Source organism: Spinacia oleracea, chromosome 4 (genome assembly GCF_020520425.1).
Source record: "Spinacia oleracea cultivar Varoflay chromosome 4, BTI_SOV_V1, whole genome shotgun sequence".
In the NCBI taxonomy this organism is placed as follows: domain Eukaryota; kingdom Viridiplantae; phylum Streptophyta; class Magnoliopsida; order Caryophyllales; family Amaranthaceae; genus Spinacia; species Spinacia oleracea.
In genome coordinates, this window is record NC_079490.1 from 135,117,439 (window position 1) to 135,139,840 (window position 22,402).

Below are 22,402 nucleotides of genomic sequence, written 5' to 3' on the forward strand. Positions count from 1 at the left end.
GGCATAGGCGGACCCAGTGTAGTTTTGTCAAAAAGTTTTTCTCCCTCCTCACACTCAAGTACTCTGTTTTTTTGTCAAAACAAATGCATGCATTTATTTCGCTTAATTTTACCACCATATTACATTGTTTACCGTTACCCAACCAAAACAATAGTGAAAAAGAAAAATAAATAAATAACCAACTATCGTTATTTACTTGATGGTTGTTACATTTGATATTTTTTTAAAATTACTTTGTATAAAAATCAATAATTCTATAAAAGGAAAGTTTCAAAATAGTACCACCGGTCTGTTTGGTAACTAGTGTTGATGGTGTTAATAGAAATGAGTTTGTACCATATAGGGATATTTCAAGTTAATATTAATGATTTTTATAGTTTGTACGTACAAGTATGTTTTCTTAGTATATGGTCACACGGGTCGGTAGTGCCTACCACCCTGTGATTCCTGGGTCCGCCACTGTCCAGTGTCCAGAGGCTAAAGATAGAAAAACTGTCTGGGTCGAAGCCTATGCTTGAGATTGAATTGATTCAAAACATTTTGAATAATGCTGCTGTTTTGGAGCACTTCCATATTACTTTTACTCCGTACTTATTATGGGTCCGATGATAAAGAGCGAAGCAATATGAGCTGTGTAAGAAAATTTTCATGTTTTCAAAGAGATCCCTCAACTGTGAGATACACTTCTCAAGTGAAAGATCAGTGCTTCAGATCAAGTAGGCAAGGAAGATCTAGGAAGTTTTGAGTAATGGTTTTTAACCTTTTAGGGTGCATTTTGTTTACCTTATTATTGTCGAATGATTACATACGTCCCTTTTGCGATTTCTGTCTTTCTGCATTTTTTTGTCTCCATGTTTTTATGTTGTTTGGTTTTTCAGAGTAGTTTTTGTTTATATTTGTTGCTTAATTTCTTTTAGTTTCTTTTGCAAGCAGACGTTTTGAATTGTGCAAACCTTATGCACAAGCACAAATTGTAACTTAATTATGCTGCTATATATTGATATCAATATCACATGTTTTGGTTGTGAAATAAAACACATGTAAAATGTGGATTTTGCATTTATATCATATCTAGCACTTGAGCAAGGAAACAAGTTAACAGTGGTTGCGTGCTCAAGTTGAATTTCACTCAAAAGATCACTAATAGGTAAAATGCATTGTGCATCAAAGTTTTCACCATACCAAGCGTAAAGAAAGAAAAATACCGAGCACCACAAGCAAAATCAAGGGGGAATAACACCAGAAATTGCTAACAGTAAAGTTATGCAGAGGCCATACAAGGCAGTACAAGTTGATGCATTGTAAATAGCTCCAACAAACAGTCATATTGTAATCATCTATCCAGTGCTCCTCGGTCCAATGGCCGCCTCAATGTCACTTAATTGACTCACTTCAGGGACAGAAAGTAAAAAACAAAAATGTTTCAGCCTTTTACAGTTAAACATCCATCTTCAAAGCAAAATGACCAAAATAAATAACAATACAAACACAAGTATAACGAACAAGACACTGCACAGAGACTAGCAATTTAATGTCAGCACGAGCAATGCAAAACATATCCATGGAAAAACTATGGGGGGCAAAAAAATCTAATAAAATACCGTTTGTATTTTTTGCCGCATACTAATCAAGTAAAATCAATGGGCTAATAACCTGAATAACAGAGCTGCTAAATTCTAAGTGTCTCAAAACCTTGATATTAAGACCACCCTGAGCTCCAGTATAGACACTATATGCAAAAATAAAATTCTAAATCTCCTCACTAGCTATTTAGCTAACAACACATATACTTTCCTAGATTATCACAACTATTGAGCTTCCTCAAACCAGCAATTTCCCATACCAAATCAACTCTCATTAATGAACTATTTGAACATAATAAGCATCGTTCAAACGAGATCTATAAAACCAAAACCTTTTCAACTCGTTCTTCAGTAAATTAACATTTAACACTTTTCCTGCAGCCTTTACTTTCCTCTGTAAATCAGTCTGTACTATCATGAACTCTCTCTCTGTTTTTTTTGTTTCCTTCAAGAGAGGAGGGAATGGGATGGATAACTCGGTGGCTTATACCAAATTGCAATTTTTATTTAATAAAAACAAGTAAAAATGACAAACACACACAATTGACAACAGAACAAAGTGGTTGTCCTGGAGATTGTAAAAGTATTATTTTCATACATATACTTTTCAAAGTTTGCAATGGATTACTGTAAGGTAAAAATGGAGTGGAAAGCTTGTATTTGGGTTCATGCAATCTTGTGTAGCTTGAACTTGGCATAATCTCATCAAGTATGAGAGTTCTAACATCAAGCTTACAAAAGGTTTATGCTTCATGCTTGGTCCTGTATTTTTTCCAAACTAAGGACATAGTGTTTATATAATTTGAAGGCATCTTCTTGAAGATTTATCAAACAAGACGTGATTGTTTCTTTTCAGACAACATCAAACAACGATGTCTCATACTATATATGTATGCAAACAGAGATGGATCAAAGAAGCTAATGAGAACGGAAATTTTAGATCACTGTAGCACGACTTTCATACTTACATACACAATTCTGAACTAAGTCCAAGCGGTAGCTCAATTAGGTCATAGCTTGAGCTTGAATCCTGTAGAAAGAAAATTATCCACATGTTTCCTGAAGAAACAGAGAAGGAAGAAATTCAGAATGTGCATTACTAATACTACTCCGTATCAAATATCAATGCTTTCATAGACAATTACTTATTAGATTTTTTTTTAATAAGATCCTATCGATGATTACAAGTTACAGATGCAAATTAGGAAACGTCCATTTGTTAGAAAACGAATAAAAAAAATAGGAGAAAAAAAGTGAGACACAAACTGAAACATACATTGCACAATGTTTTAAAAACCAAGAAAACAGAAATATAAGATCAAAAGATTTAGATTAAAGGAACATTCAACAATATAAAAAGCTCTACTAAGGGTGACAAAAGAGAAGCAATGTACGAGTACAGCCACAAGAAAGAGCAATTGATATGAAATCACTATAGGCATAAAAATCGATACAGAACCATTTGTAAATTCCCTATCTGTATTCCCTCCAAACACAAACCAACAAAACAAAACACAAGAACGTTTACTTGAAAATAATTTAATATCATGAACACTAAGCAACTAGTATAGGACCCAAGAGACCATTTATGAGAAAACAAATTCATACATTTGAACTTATTAAGCAACTATACATGCAACAAATTAATAGCTAAAAAGGTTTTGTTACCTCCTTGTGTTATTCCTTGGCATTGAGGGTATGGTACCAGCTTCTGACTTCAGCTTGTCATTCCCCAAAGATACAAGGCTACCTACGAAAACCCCCGAAGATATTGTTGCTTCCCGTAGTCCCCTAAACATATTAAAACTTTGAGTCTCCAAATCATACCAACCAAGCCCTAAACGATCAACCTCTAACAAAATCCTCCCCCTATCTTTAGAGTAAACAATAGTCCTAATCTGTAGATACATCCCAATACTCTGCGGTTGGCGAATGCTAAACAACCTAACCCAAGACTCTTTCTTACCATATTTCTTCATCACCCATAAATCAGCACGATTCATTCGAAAATCAATTCTATCATCAGGAATCTCCGGAGGGTCAACAGGAAGTATTGTACGATACATAACCAACAAACACAAACACCCATCCAACTCACCCATATCCAAACACGCACCCAGCTTATCCTCATAATCTGGGCATTCCATAAGTGAATAAGTCTCGGTCTTAAAATCGAAACAGGCAATCAACTTGCATGTCATTTGCAGTTCCTTAGTAACCACGATGTAATGTATACCCTCTTTAACAAAAATACCATTACGACACAAAAACAAGAGAAAATATGGAATTCCTTCGACACATTTCCATGAATTGTTCCTCAAACTATAAACTTCAGCCTTACTGTAGTTAATCTCGGTGTAATAACAGTTCTGCACTAACCTCAAAACCTTATAATCATCGTTTTCACTGTCGTAACCAAACCCGAACACCAAGGTCTCGTTATTCAAAGGATTTGGACCAATATTATTGGGTGGGAGTTTACGTTGGGATTTCGTCAGGGGATTAAACAAGAAGAAATCGGTATTCGATTTATCAGAGATACAAACAACTCCGTTGCAAGAACCAATCAAGTTGACTTCATGGTGTTTGAGAGGGTGGTCGAGGTCCCAGAATACCAAGTGATTATGGTTGAGGTCGATATCCGAGAAATCGAGATGATTATGGAGGTTTTCTTCATCAGAAGAATTAACAGAAGAGTAAGAAAGGAGGAGATAACGATCGGAATTGGAAATTAGCGTTTGATTGAGATGAAGTTTAACGAAATTAGGAGATTTGATTAAGGAGTACCATGATTTGCAGACGAATATCAAGTCGAGAAGTGATTTTACCGGCAACCGAGAGAGGATTTCAGTGATTATCTCAGTTGGGAGGATCGCCATTGTTGTTGCTCGAAGAATAGATGTTTCCTAGGGTTTGAAAATGAAAGCGGCAGTTTATTCGTTTGTCATTTCCCCTCCTTTTTTTTATTACTCCGTAATTCGTTACTTAGGTTAGACTTGGACACTTGGTTGATGGGTCGGATTGGATTTAGGACAATAGATGTTTCGGTCATTGACTCATTAGGTACGACCGTACGACGTACGAGTAGGTTTTGTGATATCTTCACTTAAATCGGTATAGAGTAAGACTCTATTTGATTTGGAATAAAATATTTTCATGAAAAATAATAAGAAGTTTTCCAAAAATCCTCAAATATGGACATTTAAAAGAAAGAGAAATCACTTTTTACATCTCTTTCTTACCCTCTTCTTCCTTCCCATCAATCTTCTTTCATGTTATCCCATTTATTTCTATTAATTTTTCGATAAGGAATCAAATAAAGTAAAACTAATTTGAAATTTTCATTGAAAAGTGTTTTACGTCAAATCAAACGCAGCCTAAAGCTAAATTTGTGGTTTGAAGTGTGTATTTACTTTTCATGGACTTTCTCAATTTGAATCACTCTAGTTTCAATTATTTTATACTGTTCTTTAATTATTCATATACAGTGGCGGATCTTGAAAGATTTTCATTCGGGGGCCGATGAAAACTGAACATGATATAAATAAAAGTATACACTAGGGTAATATTTAATAAATATTTTAAACAAAAAATATAGTAGGTAAAACAAGAAACATAAGCCATAGAAATAATAAGTATCACAATCTTATACTGAATTAGATTAAGTCTCGTACACGCACCGCATGGATATTTGAAAATTATTATTTGACCATCTTATTAATAAAATATTTAACCGACGTGTTTATCCCTTAAATTTATTGCGTAATTAATAAATCTCGAACATACTCATTTTATCAATATAATAAACAAGTTTCGCCCTACTACTTATTATATATTTTATATGTTTAACATGATGATTTGACCAAAATTTTTGGTATACTTAATATGATAATTTGACTGAGTAAGAATATTTCCTATTATTGATATGACGATTTGACTAAAATATTACCAAAATTATATAATAATGTCATATTCCATAATCCTATAATTTTTTCCATATATAAACATGTACTACCTCTGTTCCTAAAAGTTCTTTACGCTTTCCGTTTTAGTCCGTTCCTGAAAGTTCTTTACACTCTACTTTATTCCATTTTTGCTCTCATTTGGCCCACCATAAATTATCCACTCACAATACTTTAATATTGATTTTCATCCACTCACATTGTTGGACAATTTGTAGCCTCTCATTTTCCCATTTGCTACCCCACCATCACATATTCACCAAATTCCTTAATTACCGTGCAAATAGTAAGCGTAAAGATCATTTAGGAACGGAGGTAGTATATAAACAGAGGAAAATTAAAAAGAATAAAGTAGATATGATTTTTAAGGAAAATGTTTTTGGCTGGAAATGAACAAGTCTGCAACAATGGCAGAAATTAAGAAAAGTACGAGTAACTAACAAAAAAAGGAAAAGGAAAGGGAAGACTAGGATTCTAGGTATTTTCGGAATTTGGAAATATTAGAAAAAATAGGAAAGTCAAAAGTGGGTCATGGCATATGAATCATCATTGATTCACGGTGGACGGGAGGAGTGTGATTTGTGTTTTGGAAAAAGCAAAAAAACTGTTTATTTGTGCTAAAATCAGCCTTCACTTACTTTTTTTTATTGGGCCGGTACCAGGGGTCAGGCCCCATATGGCCTCCCTTGATAATCCGTCACTGTTCATATACATTGTGATGGAAATTATTATTTCTTTAATATTCATAAAATTTTGAAAAACGACAACAGAAAACTAAAAACTACTTTTTTTTTTTTTTTTTTTTAATTTTCTAAAAAATAGAAAACTACAAGCAAAATTTGGCACTGAACTATCCAAATTATTAAAATTGTATGTATGTTAACAATCAACCCAAATCCTTACATAGTTCAATTTTATTCTTTTTTTGACAGTAAAATTGTAGCAATATTATTACTCAATCAATGATTTATCTGCTACAATAGGAGGTTGGATCTCTGGGGACAATCCTCCATCCAAATTAAGACCTCCTCAAACATGAGGGAAGCCTTTGCCATAGAGTGAGCCACTACATTACAAGTTCTCTTAGCAAAGCAGAAATTACACTGAACCAACGAGGAAGCATAATAGCAAATATCATTAACCAGAATTTGGGAAGTCGAATATACCATGTCCTTGGCCTGCAGCAGTTTAACCAGCACCAAGCAGTCACTTTCGAATATAATTCAACTGATCTGAAGTCAGCGTCGAAGGCATATCTAAGCCCAAACATTGCAGCTTCAGCCTCTGCCTGCAAGATAGTCATGCTAGCATCCAACCTCTTTCCTGCAGACATAACAACGTCACCAACATGATCCCTAACCACCATACCTAGTCTCACCTTACCGCTCTCAGAACATAACAACGTCACCAGTATTAATTTTGTAAGACCCATAGAGGGGTGGTCTCCGGTAGTGTTGCCCAACTGGCATGGTCACCACATTACCCGGTTCTATTGCCACTGCTGCTGCGTACTCCCCTAATAGCATTCTCGATCTTGCTATTGACACTCTCGGGTCCTCCCGTGCTTTTTCAAAAACCCACTTGTTACGAGCATTCCACACTTCCCATGTTATCAGCATAATTACTTCCCACGCATTCTCCACCTTGCACCTCTTGGCATACATCTCACACCAACTCATAAAGCTGCCCTCCACGAAGCAAGCTCTATACGGGTAGGGGACATCCTCCACAGTACCTTACTCTCACGACATAGCAGAAACAAGTGGGTGACAGTTTCCGTTTCTTCTCCACATCTAGGGCACCTACTATCAAGTAGCATGTCTCTCCTTGCTAGTTTATCCATAGTGGGCATGCAAGCCCTCCTTCATTGCTCTATACATGAGATTCTTGACTTTCTGGGGTACCACCGCTTTCCATACCTTATGCCATAGCCACTGTGATGTAGCTAGCTGGGTTCGAAGTACTGGCATTATGCTCCCTGCATTGTACTTCATGGTGATATGCACTAAATACCGTGAAATTGTCATTCCTTGTGTAGTCCCTGCACAGAATGTCAGGCTGCTCACTTCTTGCTACCCTCATCGTCTTGATAGCTTCCTGTTCGTGCACCCCAAGATGTGAGATCAATCCCTCCAAATGCCATCCATCACCCTCCAAAACTTTACGACGGAATTTAAGCAGTCGCAAAAATTTGATATTCAGTCGCAAAAAATGGTCGTAAGGCCGTCGCAATATTGCGACGACATAAAAAAAAGTCGCGAAAATGGAATTGCGACGAGGCTTTTTGCGACGACCAAAAATTTTGTCGCCTCAGTCGCAATCCCATTTTTGCGACCGAAATTTGTGATTTTGCGACTACGTTTTCAGTCGCAAAATCACGTTTTTTCTTGTAGTGCTCCCCATTCCACCAAGCTGCTACACACTCATTCGCATCCACATTCATATGGGCCATAGTGCTAATTCGACCTCCAAGGAGATTTGGTAGCCACCTATCCTTCCAAAACCTCACCGTTCTACCATTGCCAATCACCTAGTGTGACCATTCTTGACTAGCTCACGAGCCAACATGATGGAGCGCCACATGAAGCTAGCAGTGGGTGGTATTTTTGCCTCCCACAGGGTTGTCCTATTATAGCGCTTGCCCCCGCTTCACAAGCCCTAATGAACACGAGGCTATCATCTGCAAACAATTTTATTCTTAGCTTATCTATAGTAGCAGATCAATTCCAACAAGCCTTTCAAACTAGTACATAGCAATGTCAATTTTTTTTTTATAAAAAGAATAGCAGTGATAGCATACAACTCGCTAGAGTCCCTACAGGCTACATCCAGGAATAATAGGAGTAGCTTAATACGTAATTAACTAATTACTGTGTTTCAAGGATTGATGTAGGCTTGCAGCAGAGTGAAGAACGTACAAGTTTCCACCACAATTTTCTACTGACACCGTACTTAACAAAAAATATATCAGACAGAACAATTAAACACTAATAACTAGATTAAACACGAGAAACAACGATAAGTCGTAATCTATTGTACATTAGCATCCATTAGCATTGCTTACAGATTTACAATACAAGTGTTACATAGTCATAGACCAAAAGTACAGCTTGACATATTGCAACTTATAATTGCTTAACCTTACCGGCCTGTCGAAAATACCAAAAATATACGAACATGTTAGATTTGAAAAACGTACTACGTACACATATTGTCGCTACCAAATTATTACTACGTACTAAGCTAATTTTTTCTCGGTTACTTCCAATTGAAATCAATCAATCATGTATCCAGTCATCAAATGGCCAAGGGCCAATCCTAGAACAGACAGTAAGTTGAGTTAGGCTACACAAGAAAATTTTCAATGCTAGACAATGGTTGAATGGTCCTGGCATTGAAAATCTTCAGAATTCAAGTTTTATGATACAGAAGGTTTATAAGGAATTGAAAGGGAATACTCTATAGTTTCCTTGGAGGAAGTTTTTATGCAATACTCCCGCACCTCCTAAAAACATTTTTATTTTTTGGCTTTCTATTTTGGGGAGATTTCCCACATGTGACAGGTTAAGCAAGTTTGGAATACAAAGTGCTGATAGGTGAGTGACTGAGTGTTATGCTAGAAGAATTGTGAAACTTTGGACCATTTTCTCTTTGAATGTCCTTTTAGTTCTAATATGAACTTGGATTAGTCTGGGAAGACAACCTGGAAGCTGGCAATTAATATCAACTTCAGAAGGCAAATACTGACTTCGGTAAGAAACTAAGAATGCAAGTCTGCATCAATTATATACACTGGCTCTAGTTGTTTCAGTTTACCTTCTCTCCAAGGAAAGAAATCACAGATTTTTCACAAGTTAGAAGCAAGATGTAATGCAGATTCAATACTCCGTACATTATTTGAATTAAGTGTTTTAGTGCGAAAAAGCTCTGCGGTATAGCTTCTAGATTACATTAGTCTTTGGCTTTAGATTGTTTCAATCTAGGTAAGGGGGAGCCTTTCTAGAAGGCTTGTCCTCTTTAAATTGTAAGCTTTTCCTTTTGTATTTCTCTTGCATCTTACTGGTTTCTGCTTTGGTTATTGAAATAAAATAGTAAATTTACCAAAACAACACGCCTACTGCTAACATTCGTTCTTTCTTTTTTCATCGATTGTGTTTTGCTTTGAATAAGGGTGTCGGAGCCCAATTAGTGGCTAGGCTCCCATTCAACTTTGTGTAATCGCTTCTTTTTTATAATCATAATAATAAATAAATAAAAAAACAATAATAATAATAATATATAATACAACAATAGTAATAGTAATAATAATTTATAATAATAATACAGTAATAATAATAATAATATTTTCACCAGGATAGGTTTTACTATAGCCAGAGGAGTAGGGGCCCAGATTGTATCTCGGCTTCCCACTAACTATTTGTACAATATTTGACTTTGTTAACATTTGATTTATAATAATAACAACAATATAAACATATCATTACAATATAATTAATAGTAATATTTAACATCAATAATAATAAACAAAATAATAAAATAAGATCAATAAAAAAAGATGAACACAATATTATTCTTTTAAACCGAAGTGAACTGAAGTGAAGGAAAGCTTAACTGAAATGAACTATACTGAACTGAATTAAAGTAAACTAAAATTAAGTCCAAACAAATAAGGCCTTAACACTTAGAAAAGTGAAGGGGTGACCTTTTAACTTTGAACTTGGGTTCGCACACTTTGTGGTTACGATTCTCCCTATAGTTTAAGGGTCTAGTCCCGTCAAAAAATCAAAAGGGGTGGTCTATTAACTCAAAAAATCAAAAATAGGATAGTCTTCTATCAAAAATGTACTCTAACTTATTAAAAAACAAAATAACGAAATTGTCTATGTAATATTTAATATTTTGGTGTCTGTGAATTTGATGACCAGACAACATAATTAGCTGCTCGATTGGCTTCCCGAAATACATGACGAGAAATAACTTCTAAAGTGAGTCAACAAATGTTTTACAACATCCATTAGCAAATATATCCAGATGACAATTTACTTTATACTGCAAAAGATTAATAATTAATAAGTGATCACCTTCAATGAAAAGTATGACGAAAAATATGTTGAATAGCTAACAAAATGTTGTTGCGCGGAGCAATTTCTTCTGCAAGAGTCTGAGACGCTTTGTTGAAATTGCATGTACGGCTACGGTATTGTTACCTAGACTATCACTAATTACGACACCGACTGATCCAGAGTTGTTGCAAACAGAACCGTCAAAATTAATTTTAACGGAACCACGGTTCGGGGTTGACCATGTAACTCGGATGGTGCTAGTTACTACTCCCTATGTCCCTTAATACTCGTCCCGGTTTGATCAACACAAAATTTTAGGTAACTTAGTTGACTTTATTAATTTATTATGTGGTAGTTGACAGTGGAGTATTTTTTAATATAGTTAGTGAGAATGTGTCAAATAAAGGGGCGGGGGTTGAATTTTATAATGTTTTTTAAGGAAATAAAAATATATGTGGGTTCATGATTAAGTGAGAGAAAATAATATAATATTAGCAAAAACTATGTCATTTATAGAAACGAGGCGATTATTAAGGAATGCCTTTATAAGGAAAGATGGATGAATATTAAAAGACGGAGGGAGTATCATCCAACGAATCAAAACAAGTATGGATGTCTCATTCATTAAAAAAAATTAAAACTCTAGTATAAGTATTCATAAAAGAAACTAGCCTTTGACTCGTTCTACGCACGAGCTATATTTTAGGAAACTCAATTAAAAAAATGGTAAATTGACATACCAAAATGATAAAGGTATAAATTACAATACTTTACTAAAAACTTTCATTAATAATTTTGATAGTACGTAAACAAACTAAAATTTTCAAGATATATTGGGTGGAAGAATTACTTTTATGGAATATATTATGACCTCCCACAAGACCACAAATACATTCTTAGTTTAGGAGTATAGCTTTTATCCAAGGGGTTTTTTTAAAAAATGCGAATAAGAGAAATATGATAGTACGGAGTAACTAAGCTAAGCATATGTATTCTTTGGATTAAACCAAAGAATCCACAAATCTTCAATATGCTAAGAAATTCACGATTGTTGTTTGTTGGATTAAAAAACTTTTTTTCAATTGCCAAGTATACATGAAGTTTCGCACCCTATCCTTTGCATCACAATCAAGAAAACTACCAAAAAGAAAAATAACCTAAGAATTAAGAGTTGTTGATCAAACTAATCAGACGTGATATGTCAAAATTCTGGAAAACATCAAAGACTAAACCATTTTTTTAAAACTCGAAATTATGCTTACAGAGTTAGAGGTGTGGTAGTAGTAGATGTCATACAGATTTCAAAAATTAAATGCATCTATGTTGTCGGTTTTTTAAGTCGTTTGTAAAAGAACTTGAAATATGATGATGATTGAGGCAAGTCAGGCAACGGGATGCAAAGAAAATGCACAATTGATTTAAATGGGCTAAAAAATGAATATAATGTTAACATTAACTAATACCAATCTCATTAGAAGAAATTTTTTTCCAGAAAACAATGGGGTGGGCATGAATTAGAAGTTCATAACATAATTTTAACTTCCACCCGCCTATAGAAAAATTGTAAAATTCTTCAGAATAAATAAATTTAGCAAAATAAGTTAGGGAGGAATATCGGTCTATAAAAAATTGTAAACATGTAGGTTTAACAAATAGTCAAATTCATTAACCCGAGAATTATAAGCATCTGAAACGTTTCTCATTCTTGATTCACCATAACCTCCAATGTATTAATCAATGTCTCTAATTAAATTGCTCTAAACGATAAACCTAAAATTGGAAATTAAGGGGAGGATGAAATGGTGATTTGACTTATTATGTATTAAATAAAGAATTGATTATGTATTCTTGGCCACGTTTCTTCTAAGTGGTGATGGTTATGTGTCCGCCACGTGTGTTCAAAATGATGTTGCTTACATGTCCTTCAAATGGAGCCGATTTTGCTTTTTAAATACTAGGTATTGATTGATGTGAGTTTGTCTAAATATGAGGTTATTACGGGTCTTCTGATCAAATACTCCAAATTGGAGTAATAATCTTTTTGAGATGAAGGTTAACATTACAATGAAGATTGCCGAAAAGAACAAGGATAGTAAAGGCATGAATACGATTTCCCATCCAACACACAACTAAGTCTAATGTTTTTGTTTTTTTTTTTGATGGGAAGTCTAGTGTTTGGATCACTGCAATTGAAACATCGTGTTTTGTTAGACTTCATCATATTTCGTATTGTTGAATTTGGTTACAATGACATTGTTATGGTTGGCTATTAGATACGTATATCTTGTACCTTCCACTGAAAAAAATCTCCATGATACTTTAGAAAATCCAAAAGCAAACTACTTGAAGAAAGTGCACTTAAGATACAAACGATCAATTAGTCAATTACCTATTCAGTTTTTGCAAATGCAACCAAAAAACAACAGTTTATGTTGAGTAAGCGGAACTATCTCACTTCATCTTTGCATCTCAAATTTGATCAATGTATCATCTCGAACACCTTCATGTACTTCTTCAGCCTACAGGAAAGTTATGGAAGGCAAGCAGACCAGTTAGAATGTGTATCCAGTACGGCAGAGAATTCTATAATGCCATTTTAAGATAATAATGCACACTTAGATGAACAAGAAGGCATAAACTGCCTGACATTTATAGTGCAATAGAACCCACTCTAGGTAAGGATCTTATTGATTCAGTGGTGTTCTGTAGCTTATTAGTGCAAGTGCAAGTGCAAGTGCAACTTGCAGACAAGCCAGTAGCCTAAATGATTAATGACAATGTTTTGAATATAGAAAGTTCTAAAAAGTTGCAAATGAACAGGTTGTGTAAATATTAATATGCTGCAAGTCTGTCACTAACAAACCAAGTGCGTTTAAGGGAACATTTCCATTCACAAAAGACTGATTAATAACATTTCCCTCCCAAATCAGTTATGTTCTCTTCTTGGCTTTTGGTTTTTTGGGGAATGGAAATTCCTTGGAACACATAAAGTGTTAGCAATCTGCAATACTCATATTAACAAGGATGAATGACACAGGTTTGGCTTGCAGAGTTGCAGGTATTTCTCTCTTTCAAAAGTCTAGCAGAAACATTTTGATTCAGAGGATGAGAGAATTCACGTGAGGCTTTAGGCTCCGTTTGGCTTGGTGTAAAACGTTTTCATTGTAAAATGAATTTCCACGGAAAACATTTTTCAAGGGAAAACACAATTCCAACCTAGTTTTCCTTTGTTTGGTTCCTTAAAAGAAAATGGGAGAAGATAAGATTGAGGGGAAGAAAGGAGAGGGAAAGGAGGAAAAGTGGTTTCCCTCCTTTTGAAATGGAAAAGGTTTTTCCACCTTTGAGGGAGTTATAAAAAATTATTTTCCATCCCTTGCCCAACCAAACAATGTATAATGATTGAAAATGAGAAAATTATTTTCCTTGAAAATATTTTACACCATACCAAACGGAGCCTTAATCATGCCACTGCAAATTCTTGCAAAGAATTGACAGAGAGATCAATGCAATATTAGTCTCAGACCCTGAGGCGGAACACCATAACTGAAAATAGAAGAGATGAAACAATCAATTTTTATCTGGGACAAAGCCCACAAGTTCAGAGGAGATAATAGCTACAGAGATTGGGGGAAATCAGGGGAGGCTATGCTATCCACCTTCAGTACTTCAGATTTATTAGTAGAGAAGAGGTTTTTCAAGAAAGAGGTTATATGATCCCGAGTTTCGTCAGGAGAGTCAACGGTGTTGCCTACCCCATCTGTCAATTGCAGGATCCTATTTCGCTTTCTCCTAATAAGGACTGGTTTGTAGAAGAAACACTTGCTGAAATTTATAGTGCAATAAAACGCACCCAATGAAAGGATCTAATTGGTTCTGTGTCTGTCACTTGCACAGAAGCCGGAAGGCCCGGGAGCATAGATCGATATCGAAGTTTTGAACCATAGGAAATTCTAAGAAGATGCATCTGAACATGCATAAAAGGGATTTCTCATTCACAAATCACTTTGATTATTAAACCAATTTGGACATAGTATGCATTGTTTGAACAAGAACTAGATACAAAGCCTCTGCATTCTAAAGTAGCATTAGACACTGAACTATTTTCCATTTCTCACTTCCCTCCCAATACTGGTTCAGACTTCAGAGGTTCTGTCCTCATCCTGCTGCTGCTTTAAAAAGAAGAGTCAAGAACATAATTTTTGAGGAAGAAAAAGTTCATTCTGCTCTTGTGGAAGTCAAACTAAGCATAATTCGATATTCCAAGTTCCCAAGTTTGACGGTTCAACTTTTAAACTCTACATTTTCAGACAAAAACTTATTGTTTGTCAAAATTAAATTCATCTTCTCTTATTTATAATGTGTAAACAAGGATGAAAATTTTCTGTTCAATCAATGTCAGGACAAGAGTTTGACAATGGTTCATTTTGAAGTAAGGGTACAGCAGAGCTACTTTGTATGTTAAATTATTAGCACTAAAATCTGTACACAAAAGAAAGAAGGAAGGAACTAAACTTGGTAGTGCAAACAGAAATGTTAGATCAATGCAAGACGACTTTCATACTTACATCGCATAGTTCTGAAATCCCAGCAGTAGTATCTTCTATTAGGTTATAGGCTCATAGCTTAAGCTTGAAACCCGCAGAAAGAAAATTAGCCGACTCTTTACTGCAGACAAGAAAGAAGAGTTATACACTGTGTACTACCTCGATCTGTTGCATTAAGATATGATCCTTCCATGGTCATAAACTCATCATAACAATTCTTACTAATAAATGCAAAGTCACTAAATATGAATCATCTAAATTCAAAAGTTGGTTGAAGATGATGTTACCCAGCAAAATACAAATATATTACTTCATAGAAGTTAAAAACTCAAATAACGTTAAGAATCAAAATTAACAGCACCTGGATATATGCTAGATTAAATCATTTATAGGATTAAACTTGAAGAAACATTCAGAAAATAAAATACTCTGCTTTGGTAAGACTAAGGAAATACTGATAAAAAAACTTATAGTGCTATTAACAGTAGTCTAGATGCAACATGATTATATTCTAACATGGTGTTATGACTTTCGATCAGCTTGCTAGAGCAATTTCGAACGAAACAAGACACAGAACAACAAAGAATAAACTTACGGAAAACTTAAGATAGCTGAAAATTATAAGACACAGAACCACATTTTAAGGGAAAGCATGAATTTGAATTTGGCAGCAGAGATAAGCACTCAAGATAACTGAAAAATATGTTTACCTCTTGTTGTTCTTCGGCAAGGAACCTCTCTTAGCATGCAACTTATCTTCAAGAGATACAAGGCTGGCCACGAAAATGACACTATCAGGATGCACCATATTTGGTAGCTCATGAGCTTTGAGTTTCTCAAATTTCCGGGACACCGAATCATACCAACCAACCTGATAACTGTCTATATCCAGCAGAATTTTCTGCCCATCTTTAGAGTAAACAACAGGCTTAATAGATAGACAACTTGGAAAAAGCTTCATCTTGCAAGTACTAAATAACTTGTTCCAAGACTCTTTGTTACCGTACTCCTTCATCACCAAAATATCAGCACGATATAGCATATTGTTACGCAACTCATTATCAATAAAAGAAGGTAGCGTATGAGCATATGCATTAGTTTGATAATTCACAGCCACACACAAATATCCACCCAAATTCCTCAAATAAAACTCCAAATGGTCCCAGTTAGTCTTCAAGTAATGATCATGACGGGGGAATTTCATAAGCGAGAACCTCTCGGTTGAAAGATCGAAACTAGCAATCTTCAAACGTTGCTGCAAACTCAATTCCTCAGATATCACAATGTAATGCAGAGCATCATTAACAAGAACACCTTGAATATCACCATATAATGGGAAATGTGGCATACCTTGAACAGCTTTCCACGAATTGTTGTTGAGACTATAAACATGAGCTTCATTGCAGCAAGACTTGTCAAATTTAAACCCTTGAACCAACCTCAAAACTTTGTAATCGTCACTCTTGCTGTCGTACCCAAATCCAAACAGTATGGAACCCTCTTTAAGGTTTGGAGTTATATTGGCGGGAAGCTTACGATTTGAATTTGTTAGTGGATTGTATAAGAAGACGTCGCTTTTGGAGTCGTCGGAGATGCAAATGACGCCGTTGCAGGAACCCAAGATGTTGACAACTTTACGGTGTTTGAGCGGGTGATTGTGCTCCGAGAAAGAGAGGTGGCTAGGGTGTAAGTCGAGATCGGCAGAGTGAAGAGATGAGTCTTGTGATGACACGAGGAGATGACGATCGGTGTTGGAAATTAGGGTTTGGTTGATGTGAATTTTGATGAAATTAGGGCATTTGATCAAAGACTCCCATGATTTACAGACGCATTTGAGTTGAACGAGTGGTTTTACCGGCAATCTTGAGAGAATTTCGGCGATAATCTCCGTCGGAAGTGCGGACATTTTTGCTCAAACTGTGCTGCTCTGGGGTTTAGGCGAGTCGCGAGTCTTAGCAAACGCTAGGATTTAGAAAGCCTTTTATTTTGGGGTTTTCCCTGAATTACGGGCTGGACTCGGGATGACTTTTGTGTATGAATGTATGATATATTGATATGTTTGATGTAACTTTTTGAATTGGGAATTCTCATGCAAATTCTCATTGTTAATAAAAATTGTCATTTTCTCTAAAATAATATTAGTAATTTATGTTATATTTATTTATTTTAACATAGATTACTAATGCTATTTTAGAGAAAGTGGCAAAAATTTTGTTGGCAATGAGAATTTATAAAAGCATAATACTGTCAACGAGAATTTCCCTTTTGAATTTGGTTACTAAAATAAGTTTAAAAAATTCTGATATAATAAGTTATTTTTAGAGAATTTAAAATAATAATGATATAGTTTTAAAAGAACAAGATGTATTCAAACAAATAAATTTAGAGAAATAAGTACATATAAAATAAGGCTTATTTCTTATTAAGCCAAAGATTCATTTGTTCTTTTGGCTGTGGGATGTAATGGAGTAAATGGAAATGACAACATCTTCGCTTCCTTTCCATGAAGTAGCAAATGGTCGACCTGTTATTGCTTTTGGGTCAATTGGAAACAACCTCTATGCAATTGCAGGGGTAAGGTCCGATCCCCCCACCCCGCTTCTTGCGGGAGCCTCTTTGAGGCAATGGGGTAATGATAGACCTGTCAAACGGGTCGGTCGGATCGGGTTGTAAAAAATTATTTTCGGGTTCGGGTTAGATCGGGTCGGTCACTTTCGGGTTCGGGTTTACAAATGCTTGTTCAAGACCCAGACTTTCGGTTTTGGGTCGACCCAACGAGTTGATAGATTTTAAAACGCGCATTATATTTTCATTAATTTAGTTGATAAATATACAAAATATGGGCACAAATTAACAAATTTTCCTACACAAGTTTATATTTAGTCAAATTCAACCATAAAATGGCGTATAATTCAAATTAAAATCATATTACACACAATAATAGTAAAAACAGCGTGTTTATTATGCTTAAATTTTCTCATAATCGCATTTATTACTATAAATACAACGATTTTCAATCGGTCGGGTCCAAAACGGGTTCGGTCGGGTTTTGACCCATTACTTTCCGGGTTGCTCGGGTTCGGATAAAATCGAATTACGGATCACAAACAAAACCCAGTATTTTCGGGTCGGATTCGGGTCGGGTCGATTTTTAACAAGTCTAGGTAATGATAATAATAAATAAAATAAAAAAGTACAGTTAAAATAAGTTTAAATGATTTCCCCACAAAATAAGTTTAACTAAACAAAGTGATAAAATGTGGAAAAAGAAAAAGGACCAAAAATCTAAAGCAAAATTGACTAGAATAATCTCAACTTTGAATTGTTTGTTTATAATAATCTCAACCACGAGTTTTTTTTAATAATCTCAACTTTTGAATCCATCTGCTTCTAATAAGCCCAGATGACAAGTAACAGGGTGATATTGTTAATATTTTCTGTCGTTGACTTAGGGAATTGGTTTCCTCTTAAAATCTGTCCACGTCAATTTTCCCAAAAAAAAATATATCACTTCATAAACCATCACCATACCACCTCAGACTAAACCATGCTCTTATGCACTAACCTTCTATCTCCTTGTCGTTCCAATTTCTCTAAGAAACGAACTATTTATTCCATACGTTAAATTTCTTTACTTTAATACTACAACTAGTATAGTATCCGTGCGATACACGGTTTGTAATCTAAATATAAATTTATATGAAATTTAAACTATAGTGGTAGACAATAATCATTATAATAGAGGTCATGGATATTCTGCTAATTAAAATTAATGATGGATAATTTTGTTGTTAACCTATCTGTCGTCTTATTTAGTAAAAAATAAAACAAAAAAGGGTACATGGACAAACTTATATTTATCATCATTTATCACCTCTATCAAAATTAAATTTATTTTAATCCACCATTCCCTTCGATAGATATATCTACCTTAATACTCGTCTCATCTGCCTCATTATCCGACCACTTAACACATAACCCAACCATTTACTTTATTTATCTGAAGATGACGTTGAGACGGGGCGCGATCTTTACATCGTACCCGTCTAAAAAATTTCATCCCCATACCTCGTCTCATCTGCCTCATTATCCGATCACTTAACACATAACCCAACCATTTACTTTATTTATCTGAAGATGACGTTGAGACGGGGCGCGATCTTTACATCGTACCCGTCTAAAAAGTTTCATCCCCATACCCGCCACCACCAGTGATATGAATTATAGCCCTCCCTCCCCATCCTCGTCTCGAGGGGTAAAACACAGAATTTCTCTCTGCTCCACCACCCACCCGTGTATCCACATCCACCTCAAACCCTCCTCTACACTCACCTATTTTTTGTAAGAGTGTTTTGAATTTTAAATCTTTTTTCTAGAGAATTCGACAATTCAGTTATCTGATTAATTAGAGTAATTGAGTAAATAAACAAAACGTTATACTACATAATGTGTAGGATATTATTCTATCCCTCCCAATTTAATCGTCACATTAAGTTTTCACGTAGTTTTATATGTTAAGTAGATTTTGGCTTATCTATTATATTTAAACACAAAAGTAGTTGAAGTGAATGAGAGAATAAGTACGTGAGACCTTAAATTTTGATAGTGAGAAGAGAGATGTAATATATTAGTGAGTTCATGGCATAAAAGAAGTATGAAAATTAAATGGTCGAAAAAAGAAAGTGTGACGATTAAATTGGAATAAAAGGAGTGTAAAAAAAATGTTGATATATTTATAATGAATTAGATAAAGATAATCAAGGAAGGAAGGTCCAATCTAAAATCCATCACCGCTTCATCACCCGCGTTGGATCATACATTTTTTAACCACATCACCCACCAAACTTTCCTCCATCGATCCCTGCTCGGCCATGAGATGAATCCGCGGGAGGGTCTCCAAAAGAACCCGCCCCGCAAACAATCTAACATCCCTATATTCGGTAGATAATTTACTTTATTTTTCAGCTAACTATTGAATATATTGAAATAAGTTTATTACGGGGTATTAAAATTGATTGTGATAAAACTATTTAAAAAGTGACATACATGGTTAGGATTTAGTGAATGTATTCAAGTCCAATAAATTTAAACTCACTACATCTCCAAGGTGGGTAGATGATATCCTCAAACCCGCTCATCAACACAAAATCTCTATTTACTAGTCAATATTAGTCAATCATCTATGCCTATCTTCGTCGTCGGCCCAACCTAAAACCAAACTCGCCCGATCATAAAGTGTGATGCATGCATAACATATTCCAATCATTTACATAACATATTCAAAATATTTATGTAGTGCAAATTTATTAATAATATAATAAATAAATTTATTATAATACTACCACCATTTTTTTCGAGCCTCACAATTTTGACTAATTGTTTTGGTTTGAGCGGAATCTCAACATTAGTTTTAATCTTTTTTTTTAGAAAATTTTATCATAAGTTGTTTTTCTTAATCATTTCCTTAATTTCTTATTTTTCTAATCGGTTCGCAGCATTATACTTTTGTAAATTCTCATTGCTAACAAAATTTCTGTCATTTTTCCTAAAATAACATTAGTAATCTAAGTAACATGTAATTTATTTATTTGTACATATATACTAATGCTATTTTAGAGAAAGTGGCAAAAATTTTGTTACCAATAATAATTTACAAAAATATAATGCTACCAACGAGAATTTCCCTTTTAAATTTGATTACTAAAATAAGTTTAAAAATTCTGATAAAATAAATTATTTTTAGACAATTTAAGATAATAATAAGATAGTTTTAAAAGATGTATTCAAACAAATAAATTTAGAAAATTAAGTACAGATAAAATAAGTTTAAATGATTTCCTATAAAATAAGTTTAACTAACAAAGTGACAAAATGTGAAAAAAGGACCAAAAATCTAAAGCAAAATTGAATAGAATAATATCAACTTTGAGTTGTTTGTTTATAATAATCTCAACCATGAGTCTTTTTTTTAATAATCTCAACTTTTGAATCATCTGCTTCTAACAAGCCCAGATGACAGATAACAGGGTAAAATTGTTAATCTTTCCGGTCGTTGACTTATTAGTTTCCTCTTAAAATCTACATTAATTTTCCACACAAAAAAAAAAAAAATTATCACTTCATAAACCATCACCATACCACCTAAAACTAAACCATGATCTTATGTCAATCACATCCTATCTCCTTGTCGTTACAACAAATCAAACTTTCACCCAAAATTATACGAAGTACTTCATTCACGCCATGTTGAGTTCATAAAAAAAAAAAAAAAGAGTTTACACTACCATCCGAACTTATTTTAAAATTGCATGTTATAACATGGTACGTGAGTCATGAGCTGTGCTAGTCAAGTGGGTCAGATGGAATTGGTGGGTTAAGTGGGTTTGGACGGGCTTTGGGGTTTGATGTGGATTATGCGGGTTGGGTGGCCGAGTTTGAACAAGTTTGATGTATTTTTAAGGCTAATATGGGTTTTGCGCGCTGGGTGGGTCAAATGATTTTTGACAGTTATTTAAGCGTAAATACAAATACAAAATTAAGTATGTAATTAAATTAATTAATTTCTTTTACTGTAAAATCACTCGTAGCATAAATGTAGTTAATATATATTTAATCATTGAAATTAAAGTTTATTAGCATTTGTAATTTTAAGCATTGCAATCGGGTGGGTCACATGGTGATGTGGGTTGGATCATGAGTGTTGAGTCGTCGGGTTGGTTTGATTACTCCGTTATTTGTTACGGAGTCATTTTTCTTCGTCCAAAAAGGATCCACCTTAGTTCCCTCAAAAAAGGAAAAAAAAAAAAGAAAAAAAGAGGAGCCACCTTAAAGATTTTTACCAAGTCCTATACTGGGCTAGCAGGCATTATAACAAGGGTAAAAGTTTGGAACCTAAAAACAGTTGGTAAGGCCAGGCCCAAGTGTAACAACAAATTGTATTGTAGTTTGTTAAACTAATCTTCACTACTAGTGAATTACCGATTCACTGAATGCAGAACCTTGCTCGTTCAGAGTACTTTAGCCTGAACCTTACCGCAACTACTACCTTGTTCCCAGTCGAATTTATTTTTAAAAAAAAACTTTGTGATTCTTTTCAAGGATGAAGCACCCTCTACAGCAAGTTGGTGCAAAGGCAGCGGTTAGCAAGCAACATGCAAACATGGCACGGAGGATATAATTCATACGAAACTAATAACCCCGATTATTTGTACGGGAGAGACAGAACAAGTAAACCAAATTACCTCCAAAAA

General features: G+C 34.6%; 2 protein-coding genes across 2 annotated transcripts; both read right to left on the minus strand.

Moving 5' to 3' along the window:
* Window positions 1–1,037: 1,037 nt before the first annotated feature.
* On the minus strand, window positions 1,038–4,531 carry LOC110806074 (F-box protein CPR1-like). Its single transcript, XM_022011711.2, has 3 exons — window positions 3,252–4,531; window positions 2,552–2,642; window positions 1,038–1,390 (listed from the first exon to the last, which is right to left on the minus strand). The coding sequence occupies exons 1-2, from the start codon at window positions 4,460–4,462 to the stop codon at window positions 2,594–2,596; spliced, it is 1,260 nt and encodes a 419-aa protein (XP_021867403.2). The 5' UTR covers window positions 4,463–4,531; the 3' UTR covers window positions 1,038–1,390; window positions 2,552–2,593.
* Window positions 4,532–12,905: 8,374 nt separating this feature from the next.
* LOC110806075 (F-box protein CPR1-like) lies at window positions 12,906–17,198 on the minus strand. The gene is made up of 3 exons (XM_056843886.1): window positions 15,863–17,198; window positions 15,174–15,273; window positions 12,906–13,127 (listed from the first exon to the last, which is right to left on the minus strand). Exons 1-2 carry the CDS (start codon window positions 17,056–17,058, stop codon window positions 15,225–15,227), a joined length of 1,245 nt encoding a protein of 414 aa, XP_056699864.1. The 5' UTR covers window positions 17,059–17,198; the 3' UTR covers window positions 12,906–13,127; window positions 15,174–15,224.
* Window positions 17,199–22,402: the final 5,204 nt, after the last annotated feature.